This window comes from Ischnura elegans, chromosome 6 (assembly GCF_921293095.1).
Source record: "Ischnura elegans chromosome 6, ioIscEleg1.1, whole genome shotgun sequence".
In the NCBI taxonomy this organism is placed as follows: Eukaryota; Metazoa; Arthropoda; class Insecta; order Odonata; family Coenagrionidae; genus Ischnura; species Ischnura elegans.
The window spans coordinates 13818817-13831964 of NC_060251.1; the positions used below are offsets into that span (position 1 = coordinate 13818817).

Here is a 13148-nt window from a genome sequence, read left to right on the forward strand (position 1 = left end):
TTCTCCCTTGATTTCTTTTATACTGCCATTCCCCACTACATCGTCTTGCAATACGAATTTGGAATAATACAATATATTATGTCATTGGATCTACGATCGCGAATATTTTTTTCGTACTCATCCAATGAATCCTGGGAATCAGATTGGAATGGTGGCTAGAGTGCTGACATCCCTCCCAGCTGATCCGGGTTCAGATACCGGTGGTGGCAGGGAATTTCTAAAGACTGCCCGACCACTGTATGAATGATATGTGGAGAACATTTCAAGCGCAACACTCTGTCCGTCGGATGGGACGTGATGCCGTGGTCTCCTTGGTGCTTGTCGTTAAGGTCAGGATAATGCCGACACCGGGTTTTTCTCCACCCTTTCCTCCCCACCTTTCCCTCATATGGCTCAAATGACCTTATCTGCCGGTTCCATCCTCTATTTACTATACCATTCCAATTAAACATTGGCATAAACTGCCATTTAACTTTGAACCTTGTTGGATAATTACAACAATTTCTTTTTACAGTGACCAAACAAAAGGAGAAGTTATAGTTATTAATTTATTTAAGTGACATGAAATCTGTCAACAGAAATTTGTTATTTTTTTAATCTCAGTAAAGTGTTTTTATTGAGTGTAATACATTGAAACAGAGTATAGTTTGTCCACATAATTTGAAGTAGAACTCTTTTTTTTTATCTAATTACCAGTGATTATTTTTCTAGCTTCTTATAACGTCTTTCAGAATAATTATCCTAGCACCACTAGCCTCGGTGGCGCCGGGATAAAGTCTCCGACTGCTAACCTAGAGGTCGCGGGTTGGAATCCCGCCTGGGTGGATTGACCACCATCCAGGGGGGTTGTGTTTGAATCGCTCGTAATAATTCCACTCACTCACCATCACGAGCGGTCCATTACGAGTGTTCACCAACACGAAGGGTAATTGGTGTGTTTGAAACTTTTCGTCTCGAAGTCGTATTGGAGCCTTCGTAATGAGATGGATCACGAGTGGTGGTTGTGGCAACGTTGTAATTTCCTTCATTTGTTTACGAATTCGTCAGTAGCGCGGTGTAAATTAAAGTAAACAAAGGCGTAAATATGAAGTTATCGCTGAGCAGAAATATATGCTTCGGCAATTCATTCTGAAGGTACACTATATAAAATGAAACGTATTGCGACATTAATGATTAATTAATTATTAATAAACCATTAAGCGTATTAGTTATTTATATTTACGTTACATTAGCCTCTTATTCTTCCATATCTGATCCATATTTTTCGGTAAATGATCGTTTTCTTATAAAGTAATTATTTTTTACAGAGTGATTAGCTTAAATGAAACGTAAAAATAACTACTTACTCAAAAATAGAAAAATATGTAGCATCGTATATGTTGCTGAGAAACTATGTTTCCATAAATTGCCATTTAAGAATCTCATAACATTTGTTGTGATTATTAAATTTTCCCTCAGCGTTGGCAAGATTTGAAATCTGCCGCTAAAGTAGCGTGTTACAATCGTGAGGGCACCCAGACTGGGAGTGGAGCCCTTAAATTTAGTGAGCTTAATCATATTAAAAAACGTATGATAGCACTGATAGGGAAGAATGCGACACACGGGCATGAAGACTTGCAGGAAATACTAATCATTTTCGATATTGAGGTAATACTAACATTAGCGTAGCAGACCCCAAGTGTAGCTAAGTTGAGTATGTCACAAAATAGAATCATTGGTTATTTCAGCAACAGAATTCATCAGATAGCCAGGTAGATAAAGAAAAAATAGTGAATCTGTGGACTCAAGTGATCTTTCTTCCTTTGACCCGACCCCATCAACCTCAAAATCTCCTTCCACATCTACTAAGAGTGTTTCAACACTTATTTCCACTTCTAATCCACTTTCCATAATTATTCAGACCCTCTCAATTACTAATCCCCACTCAAGCTCACTCACTTCCTCCTCAAATCAAACTACCACTCCAAGCACCATTGTTTCAATTCTCAAGACGAGGTGGACGACTCTAAAGCAAGTCTTGCATAATATCCCATGAGGAAAAGCTTATGCAGCCTGTATGTGCGACTACATTGTATGTGCAGTAAAATGGCCCAACTTATGTAGTCATTTCCTCTTGGGATTTTAGCCTGAAATTAGCTCTGAGCTCTAATTTAGTGTTTGTGTGAACTTTCCAGCCTATTGTTTTTCATTGAGAGTTATTCTGTACCATAAATATTACTACTTATGTGCTGAATCCACTTTCCATAACCTAACACTCATACATGTTTCTATCCCCCTGCGCATTTTAATCAACTTTAATTATGCCTAGCACAAAAATTAATGCTGGAAGATAGGAGCAATGAGAGAAATGCCCATTTCTTCAAAGTTCAAGATGAAAAAAATTCCAGTAATGAAAAGAAAATTTGAAGATGAATAGGAATGGAGGGAGGTTTAAGATGTGAAAAAGATAAAATAGAATTTGATCTACATGGGGGATTCAGTATCCAATAAGACCTGCAAGAATATCCTCAAAGCAATGCATATATACTTCATGCCCAATTCTAATTTCTTGTAATTAAATAGGGGAAGAAACACAATATAATTGTTACAAAAAATGTACTCTCCTATTAAAAAAAATTCTATAGCCTCTTGCTTAATCCTATTGGTTCAATCTACGACTCATCTTGGTTTCTAAAGGATGCTGTTATAAAATTAATGCTATTCTAATCCATTAGCTTTGTCACTATTATAGGTGAACATTTAAATTTATCTTATACAAGGTCAAGGTTATATAAAAAATAGTATCAGTAACATGCATCTTGGCATTGAATTGTCTTTATTTTCAAAGAAAAGTACAACACACAGTATCGTTGATGCACTGCAATAGAAATAACGTTTTTTAAGGAGTTGGTATACATCACATTCATGGATCACATTAATGTAAAGTTGAGAAAGTACAGCATATCATAGAAACATAAAGTGTTGCATGCCATAATGGATTTATTATTGAATATTGAGTATTAACAACCATTATGGATGGAAAACCTATGATCCTCATTAATCACTTTCATAAAAGACAAATAATGCAAGCAATCATCAAATTTATGAGTAATTCCATTCCCATTGGCAGAAAGTAATCTCCGCTGCATACCATTGTGGACATACCTACACCTAAGTAGGGAAACCAAATAGAAAATGAAGCAGAAATGCTATAAGCTAAGGAAAAGTAAGAAAAAGTAGCAGTTGAAGGAGTAAAAACATTGCTTTTACCACATGGTGATTAATTTTGTCTACCATGATCTCATTACAGCTAACCATTTTAAAGGTCTCACCTTGAACATGTTACACTGTAACGAAACCATGGTCAGACACAATAAATCACCATATGGAATTAATAAAGTTTTTATTCATTCATCTCCTATGATAAAGCATTTCCACCGAGTTACACCCACTACTATTAACTATAGTAAATAAACCTAGACCACACATGAAAGACTGTCATTCAGACTCCTGCTTATTGTACAGTGGGTGTGCCTTGGGAGGCTCAGTATGAAGAGGGCAAAAAAAAATGTTTCAGCACATTTGAAGAGAAAAATTGGCTTGGACATCAAAACTGTTGGTATTGAAAACCAATGTTTGTTGGAGAACCCTAAAAATTGATTTAACTGTTTGGATTAGTTTTAGATTTTGGAAGATGGGTTCAGTGAAACAAGGTACATACCAAGCTTGTTGTGATAAAAAGTCACCAAGGAGTCAAGCAGTTTATCCTGCAATCTGAAGGCCTGGTTACACGGTACATAAACACATAGTTAATGAGTGAAATCATGAACGATTTTGGTGGAACAGAACATATACAAATGCATGAACCACATTAGAACAGGTTCTATTTTCTGTTCCTACGTTCACACAAGTCTGGTGGTTATACAGTGCATTTTCATGTTCATTCACGCATTCAATCATTTAAGCATTAACTTGTGCATGTTAATGTATCATGTAACCAGGCCTTTACAGATGGTAGACTTCCTAGTAGATCTAAGAATTATTATTTATACAAAGATTCAATTCTGAGAAAAATGCACACCAGAGTATTTCCATTGAAATAATTTGTCAACCAAACAACCACTGAACAGCATCCTTTGGATTAGTATTTTAAATGTTATGATTTAGTAGGGGTTGTCCAGAAGCCTCACCCAAATTTGAACCTGGGAGAATCTGGTTGAGTCAATCTGAAAAATTAAAAATACAACAGTAACAGAAAAGCAAAATATCAAAACCTTCAGATTAAAAAATTGAACAGAAACCATTAAAATCAAAGCAAGGTAAGATGAGTCAAAATAATCTTATTCTAACGTGCCTCCTAAGGCTATTCATAGCTATTTGAGGATCTATTGCTTTGGGGATATATTGCTATAGAACATAGCAGATATGCATGGTTTCAATTTGTATAATCATGGATATATAATAATTATATTCTATTTCGGAAAACCAGTTAGGTAAATCAATGTAAGAAGCTCATTAGGCTACTCATTGACACTTAAAATATCATTCAGCAGGTAATGGGTTACAATGTAAATTTCTAAAAAGTAATTGACCCTAGTTGCTTCAAAATAAAATATTATTAAATCACATGAACTCACCACTTGCATATTAATCAAATGATATATGTTATAATTTAAATAATACCTTTCTTTTAACACGACATGATTTTTTTGGAGATGCCACCATGGCAATGTGAGTTCCATCTATTACTTTGATTTTCATAGGGAATACATACATCATATATAACCAGTAAAAACCAACCACTTAATGCATGACGCATACATACTTGCCTAAGAAATATAGCATTCAGTGTACTGCGGTCACTATTCACGGATGTTCATAAATTTTTAAACTAAGTTAGTATATACCTACGCCAGCGCTATGATATTGAATTTGGGCTATGGTCCACGGTTACCCATCGTTAAATAGATAGTCATTTATAGTTTTTGTCACCTCTTCCACACTCCGGCACAAAAAGCTTCTCTCCATGTTCATATATGCATCATAAGCTATGTATGACACTTATTGTCCAACAGCATTGACGGTAAGAGTAGCCAATACCTGTAATGAAATGAGTGTTTATCTTGAGGCAAAGTTGAACATTTGTCGACACACACGGTTACATGCGCGAGTGAGAAACAACCTTAATGTATTTTCATGGTTATCTATTCGGCTATTTTAAGTTAGAGGTAAGCTAATATGTAATGAGGCCCATGTTACACAATTAAATACAAGATACCAATACTCGGAATTAGTAACATGTGTTTGTGCAATAAAACTATAGTAATGAACGTCCCGTCTACATAAACTAATGACCGAGGATATTTTTCGCAAAACTACCGTTCTAATACGAAAGATCAAAGCCAAACTTGAAGAACAATAAATAAACTTATCCTAAAATAGCGAAATACGGTAACGGAAGGACATAAGCACTGTTAAAACACTTTTAAACGAATTATTTAGGATGAACGGTAAAACAATTCAATTGCACTTATCGAGTCTGAGTAAATAATCATTCCAGCAAGGCACAATTTGCTTATCAACAACCAGAAGTCGGCTCTCCACCACATATCACTCCCTGCAGAAATGTTGAGAAAACAACAAGTGAACGTATTTATATTGTACGCGCTTTGCGTACGGCAGTATTTGTTTTGGGGGGAAATTCAAATACACCAATTTAAAATTAATGTTAATATGCCAGCACATCGCTTTTCGGAGTTCCTCATTACCTTTCTTTACATGAAACATGATCTTTTTTAATGATTTCTTAAACTTTCGCACTCCAACTTAGCAGAATAATGTTCTGAATTTATTAACATATTGCAAGTTAGAACAGCGGTAATAAAGTTAGGCTTATTCACGTTTCACATCTTATTTAACGTTGGATCACCACCATAAATCGCTGTAAAATTTCTATGAATAAAAAAATATATATTCATGCATGAAACTTGTGTACTTACTTTGTTTACATTACTTACAGCTGATGTCCGTGAAGCTTCGGAGATGTATGGCGTCAATCAGATTTTGGGTTCAGCGTTCATTGAGGCGAAAAAGGTTTCTGAATTCCTTCTCACTCAGTTCAAAGGCGTCTCCTCTTCTCCTGAAAGTACGCTGTGTTCTCTCCGCAGTTAAATCCTCGTCGCCAAAATTCTCATGCGCGTACATTAACATCATGAAATCCGCCATGTTGTTTACTTGGTATCCATCGTAGTCAATCCTTCGTAATCATCCCGACCGATAGCTACCGAGTCAGATAATTACGAAGGGTTTTTACGAGTGAAATTTTTACGAGTGATTCAAACACACCAAAATCCCGAATCGCTCGTAATTGTACCACGTGACTCCTTGGTTACGTGCTCGGAATAATTACGAGCGATTCAAACACAACCCCCCAGGGCATGGATGTTTGTGATTGTCAATCAAGTTAATTGTAAGAGAGGACATTGTTGTCCTAAATTCGCTTGAAAAATAAGGACCAAAATAAAAACAATAAAGGCCAATGCTTCAAATAGAATAATTTACTGACCAAACGGTGAGTCACAGCTTCAATAGTTATAATTACTCTCAATGGTTTGCCTTCTCTTACCACTACCATTTTAATTCATATTCAACGTTCCTCTTGCCATGGGAATGTATAGATCGGAATGAAATGTCTATTTTGTGTGGCTTTTAGTTACTTAGTATCAGTGTATTTTTTGCTAATACCTCCGTAAATTTGATTTTATCGGTATTTATTTATTTTTTCATAATCAAGGATCGAGCTCTTGTGGTAGGTAGGGTTTTGGCTTCCCACCCAGGGGGTCCGTACTCAAATCCCGATTCTCCGAGGATATTTTTTACAGACTTCCTGCTTCGAGTTCGAGTACTTTAAGGGCACTTGCAAATACAACATTCCGTCCGTGGAATTGGACGTTATGGCCGAAAATTCCTTAGAACAAAGTGTTCCAACATAGACATTGACATTCCTGCATTAATTATTAAGGATTTGATTTGCGAAGTGATCCTTGGCCATGACTTCTTAACTAAATAGGGAGCTGTTTTAGATTATAATACTAATGAGATATTCTTAGGGAAAGGTACCAGGACCAGACTAGCTTGAAGAAGCGGAAATTTTTCTAAAAGCACGAACGATTGTAGAATCAATCTGAATGAGTTGAAAGTTGGTCCATTAGCACCCGAACAGAAACAAACATTGATGAATATTTTCAACCAGTTTCCTGAGATAATTACAGAGAGCATTGGTTATACTTCCACCGTAAAATCATCCTATTGTAGCGATAGAATTAAGTATCTTACAGTTTTTTTTACTTCTTTATTCTTCCTCTTTGTCTTTTTTAAGTACAAAAAATTATATAAACTTCCGTGTTCTCTCTCTTTCGTCCCCCCAAACTTAAACAGCAACCCATTCTTGGTTTTTTTCATGGCAACTTTATATGTGGAGTTATTGATTTTGTATATATCGAATTAATTATCTTATCACTACTTACAGTTTTGTTTACTTTCTTTATTCTTCCTCTTTATCTATTTAAGTACAAAAGATTATATAAACTTCCGTGTTCTCTCTCTTTCGTTACCCCAAACATAAACAACTACCAGTCTTTGGATATTTTCCATGACAACTTTATAAGTTAATGAGGAATAATGGAGCTAATGAGGGTTTTCTATTACATTTATAACGTACACGTCACATGCTAATGCTGACTCCGGGTGTCTCTCTATCTTCTCCACCCAACCCTTCCCTCATGGCGCAAATGACATAACGATACCTCCTCTTTGTACAAACGCTCAACAATCGCCTACCGAATCAAATCTGCTCATCTACACTCAGCTACTACTCAGCCACTACAGCTCAGTCACTAGCAGCTCTAGATGAGCAGATTTGATGCGGTGGGCGATTGTTGAGCGTTTGTGCAAAGAGGAGGTATCGTTATGTCATTTGCGCCATGAGGGAAGGGTTGGGTGGAGAAGATAGAGAGATAAGCTGCCGGTCGCTTCCTTAAAATACGATGCCATAATTTTTTTATAATTCTACAATCTGAAATAGAATTACTTCGAATTTAATAAAGAGAAGAGGAAGAAGAAGGTTGAAAATGATCGACAAAGTTAGGTTGAACAGAAGGTATAAGCAAACCAAAGGGAAGGCCTTGGACAGGAGGATGTGGAAACAACTTTGAGACATGCCAGTGGACGGAAAACCATTTGATTTTATTTATTAAATTATTCAAAAATGCGGATACATTCTTTGCAGGGAATACGAAGCTTATAATCTGTAGCTTTAACATACATAACCTAGAAAAAACTATAAAAAGGATAAAAGAAAAATGGCTTTTCTAAGCTGCCTCTTCAATGATCCGAAGGGTTTTGAAAGATCCAGGGAAGGGTAGGTAGACAAAATAGTGTTGGAAAAAAGTCGTTAAAAAGTGATTGATGGTGATGAAGTTCGTAGGAAGTAGGTGTGATCTGTTTTCTTATTCTTTTAATTGTTTGCTCCTAGCGTTATCAGTGCTATGAGTAATTAAATAAATTATTCTGTTATTAAATCAAATAACGAAATACTAAAACATGTTTATGCTACGCATTATCATTACCAGGTTACTCTCCATCATCATCATGAGTCAATAGTCGTAAAATTGATTGGAGGAAGCCCTCTATTTTTCTCTCATTCTTACCTACAAGCCTTTTAAGAAAACTGAATTTCTTCTCTTTTATACCCTTAATTATCTCTCTCGTATAATTCATTCGGCAACGTCCCCTTCCCTTCTTCCGTCCCTCGGATAGGATATTTTTCATATCCCCATTGCCAGAATTTATCTCGAGAAAACTTCCACACGGTTACTTAAATTTTTCTAATTTATGGTAATTAATTTTCAATTTTTAAATAACGTTTAAAAGGTTTCTAATCTGAATAAGCATTTTAAATGGAAACACTAGCATCTATTTCTGTAAATTTTTGATGTACCATTGGTGTGCAGACTCTTTATTCATATTTTTCATTGAGTGAACTCGTTAAAGCGGAATAATAATGTTGCTGAATATATACTGCGGCACAAGCACTTCATAGCATTGGTAGAGTTGCTGAGCATTGAAATATTTCGAAAAACTATGAATTTATTTCGTACGTATTACTTTTTTCTTCAAACCACTTCAGAGTATTGGAAAAAAAGACGAGTTACATGATTTTGAATGAACTTTGATTAATTGTATGAATCTTGTCACTACAGTTTTTTTACCCGCTGAATGAAATGCCTCCACAAAAATATATATTATTTTCATTCGATAAGTCTCCAGTGGGTAATGCAATAGACTACGATTTTAAATTGGTTAAGAACACTAAAGTGATAAAAGTGAGAAATATAGATAGTATGAGGGTGAAGACAAAGGAAGGTGAAATACAGAATGTGAGAACCTACAGCTACTTGGGGACTTTGATAACTAAAGACTGGAAAAGTACAGGAGAAATAAAAAGAAGGATAGGAATGGCGAAATAAGTTTTCAAGAAGAAGAAAAGGGTATTATTCGACAAGGCACTGGAATTAAAATTGAGGAAGAGAATGGTGAAATGCGATGAGTGAAGTGTGTTTATGTATGGATGTGAGACTTGGACGACGGGGAAGAGAGATAGGGAGAGGATTGGGGCGTTTGAGATGTGGGTTTGGAGGAAGATGGAGGGAATACGGTGGACGGATCGAGTTAGGAATGAGCAGGTGTTAAATAGGATAGATGAAAAAGGAACGTTGATGGACAAAATAAATCAAAGGAGGGGTAATTGGCTGGGACATTTGATGAGAGGGAATGGAATTTTGAATATAGCTTTGGAGGGAACGGTGGAAGGGATCAGAAGGAGGGGAAGGCTGAAGTTTCTCGAAAACGTAAAAATTGGAAGATATGGACTTCAAGGAGATGACCGGAGACAGGAGGAAATGGAGACAGCATTGGCGCGGGGGACCTGCCGACGGGCAGAACACCACAAGTTGATGATGATAAATTGGTTATGGATAGAGGAAATAGGAGATCCAAAATTATATTTTCCAAATGACTATTACGTCACTTGGGATTTATTTTTTTGTTGTTGTTGCGTGTATCAATTTTTTACATTTATAGTTGAGACGGAATACCCTGTTATCTTGAACCTTTCGATCGAGGGAATTCGATTTTTCAGGCCCCGCTTCAGCATCCCAGACAGAAGTTGGCGCTGGCAGAGCCAATCGGTCGTTGTGGCGGTGTGTGGAATTAGGCGACGGGTGCAACAGGGAGGTGGTCTCCTGTGGGGACGAATCCGCTCTGGTCAGAGGTGTATCTGAGGCTGATCAGCTGTCCTTCTGGCGAGGTGTAGCTGTAGGATCCCTCCTTCACGAGCACGTTGCCGTCTCCCTCATTGTTGGGCACGAGCTTGCCGGACTCCTGGAAGGTGGTTCCGTCGCCAGTCACGTACCTGCAGGAAGAATTGAGCACAAAGCATTATAAATGTGTTTGTGGCCCAAATCGCCATCTTTTTTCCCTTTTTTTTTTGGAAAATGCTTATTCTTTACTTCTCAATAAATAGAGATAAGAGTAAATACAGCTGCATATAAAAGATGCAGATGAGTAATTCATAAATTGCTAGAGATAGATGATTTTACGCACCTGTAGGTAGAGGTACGCAATGTTAAGGGAAAATCATGGTATAACTACATGAGCTACATGTATATTTAAGTAAAAGCATAACGCAATTATTTTTTCGTGGTAGCCTAAAACAGTTTCTCCTTCAAGGCTGCCTAAATTATTCTACATTTGAAATTGAAATGTAATTTGTTGAATTGAGTACTAAAACTTAATATTATAATATTGTTATTGGCAAAAACATCTTCTTCATCGAAGCATTTCTTGCTCATGAGTTGGGAACTTGGCCCGAACGATTGAAGTTATTATATACTCCTTGGGATATCAATAAACTTATTACCCCTTTCTCCTTCTGGGACTGCTGCAATATCAATGTAAAACCAGCCTAAAAGATACTGCTTGCATTCAATTTTATCTTCTATCTCTCCATCGAGATAATATTGTGCATTGGTAAACAGCGATGTGAGCTAGAGCTTTTAAATCATTTGTTCATTTAGGGGTAAAATGATTGGCATAAAATGCGCTTTCTAATTTCGGTTGAACACAATTTTTCTTTTTCTAGTGGATCTAATTGGCGGTGAATTCGTATTTCTAGTATTTATACTGCTCCATAGCTTAATTTAAATTTTGAATTCTCTCTCGGAAGAATTAAGGAAACTAATTTGATTTACATTTCACACACTTTTTTTTATGTAAAGCTTAAGGTCCTAGAGGTAATTTTCCGCTATTTTTTCCATTACGTTACGCGTGAGGTTATATTAACAGACTTAAATAAATGTAATGTCAAAGAAATAAAGAATGCTTTTATGCCGTATTCGATGTCAAGCACGTTTTTCTTTTCTTACTAATGGACTCAAAATTTATAGTAAAAGTTCATTAAATGTTACGAACCAATTTTTTGGCATATAAGGTGTCAATTTTTGTTGATATAACTACCTGCTTAATCTCTTCTTCATAGCATGGCATCAAGCTCTGATTTTGGTCTTACCTGAGGGTGAACTGGCCGGAATCGTCCCTGACTTCATCGTGTTGCAGAATCGGGATGATGGGTCTGGTGTTCAGCAGTTGGGCACTTGTCGCTGCGACGGCCGCGAGCAGGAGTACTACGGTTGCCTGGAAATAAAGAGAAAAAAAACACCAAAAACCATATAGTAAGCGTCTCCATGGATACATTTGTTGAACTACCTCGAGACCACGGGAGCCCTGTAAGCGACATTGTCTCTATAATGCGAAGGGTAGCTTTTTTGGTAAATGTTTCCCATTGGGGTTCTGTTCGGCTCCGTTACAAATAAAATGTTACGGGGCATTTGATTGCCCGTAGGTGGCCAATCGGAAGTAATCAATTTATGAGGAGGAAACTTGTGAACGATATCCCGTTAAAAATCTGTCATCTCACATTTTAAAAATTAATTTAATTATGTTTTATTGATTATTTTCGTTTAAAGATGCAGGAGGCAGAATTTTATGATTTTGTGATTGTACATGATTTATTTTCGTTAATTTTACTAAGATTGTTCGTAGATTTCACATAAAAAGGGGAAACACGATGTCGGAACATGCTTTTTTTCAATCCAATTTCTTCTTTTCTACCAAAGTCCATGAACTTAATCGCATTTTTTTAAATTAACCAATATTTTTCTATGAAATATTGTAGATTATACATCGTAGGCCACTGTTGTACGATATCATCAACCTTTGCATTAATGGGTCAATACTTTTTAAGTGGACAGGGGCCTGTTCTATGGATGAAGCCCTCGAAATATTGCGTTAAATACCAGTTTCTTGTTTTATGGGCACTTGGTTTGCGTTTCCGTGATGTCGCGTCGCAATTGAGGTTGAAAAGCTGTGTACTTACGGAGTGCATGGTGGTTGGTTTGACTTTGGTTGTTCCTCTGGAGCAAGTGACCGTCGAGTGATGTCTTCTTCGGTCCCACCCTGCCCTTATATACCCAATACTCACTTGAGCTTCTTTGCGTTACGCTAAAGCTCCACGTGTATTGCTTTTTGCGTACCCCCGCCTCTTCCCACTTGTTTCTTGGATGCACGTTGGAAATTCGCATCGGCAAAGGAATTTTCTCACGGCTAAAATGAGTTTGCAATGACACCTCAGGGCGAGATGCTCATCTTCTCTCTAAGGTTTCGTCATGCCGAAGTCGCTTGCTTGTGTCTTTACGAAGCCAAAATTAACATGGAAAAGTTCATTTCCTCCCTGTAAAGTATGGCTGAGAACAAAGGCGGATCCATAGAGGGGTTAGTGGGGGATATATGCCCACCCCCTGGGATATCCAATTTACAGTAGATAAAATGGTCTGCATGGTAACATTGAAGGATTTTTAAAGTACGTTTACATCTTGAACAATGCAGAATGGATATCTTTATGAGCGGCGCGGAGAACATGATACTATAGCCCCACTATATTTCCAGGTCCAACAGAAGGGATAAATAGAGAGATATTTTGCCGAACGAATAAGTATGTGACTTCCTTTCCCCCGAACCATAAAGGACATTTTTATAAATGCCAGTCATAATTT

General features: G+C 36.9%; 1 protein-coding gene and 1 long non-coding RNA gene across 4 annotated transcripts; both read right to left on the reverse strand.

Moving 5' to 3' along the window:
- Positions 1-2798: 2798 nt before the first annotated feature.
- LOC124160554 lies at positions 2799-5880 on the reverse strand. 3 transcript variants are annotated; one of them, XR_006865193.1, is made up of 3 exons: positions 4891-5880; positions 4061-4205; positions 2799-3150 (listed from the first exon to the last, which is right to left on the reverse strand). It is a non-coding gene; the product is annotated as an uncharacterized LOC124160554 (long non-coding RNA). The 3 variants fall into 3 exon arrangements; XR_006865192.1 differs by having other exon boundaries at positions 4887-5880; XR_006865194.1 differs by having other exon boundaries at positions 4972-5879.
- A 4159-nt stretch (positions 5881-10039) lies between these two features.
- On the reverse strand, positions 10040-12557 carry LOC124161220 (endocuticle structural glycoprotein SgAbd-4-like). The gene is made up of 3 exons (XM_046537484.1): positions 12473-12557; positions 11606-11730; positions 10040-10450 (listed from the first exon to the last, which is right to left on the reverse strand). The coding sequence occupies exons 1-3, from the start codon at positions 12479-12481 to the stop codon at positions 10249-10251; spliced, it is 336 nt and encodes a 111-aa protein (XP_046393440.1). The 5' UTR covers positions 12482-12557; the 3' UTR covers positions 10040-10248.
- Positions 12558-13148: the final 591 nt, after the last annotated feature.

Excerpts from the sequence above, each read along its gene's own strand:
- LOC124161220 (XM_046537484.1), bottom strand. Across the intron at positions 10,451-11,605 it reads TCCGGCCAGTTCACCCTCAG|GTACGTGACTGGCGACGGAA; the intron begins GTAAGACCAAAA and ends TTCTTCCTGCAG.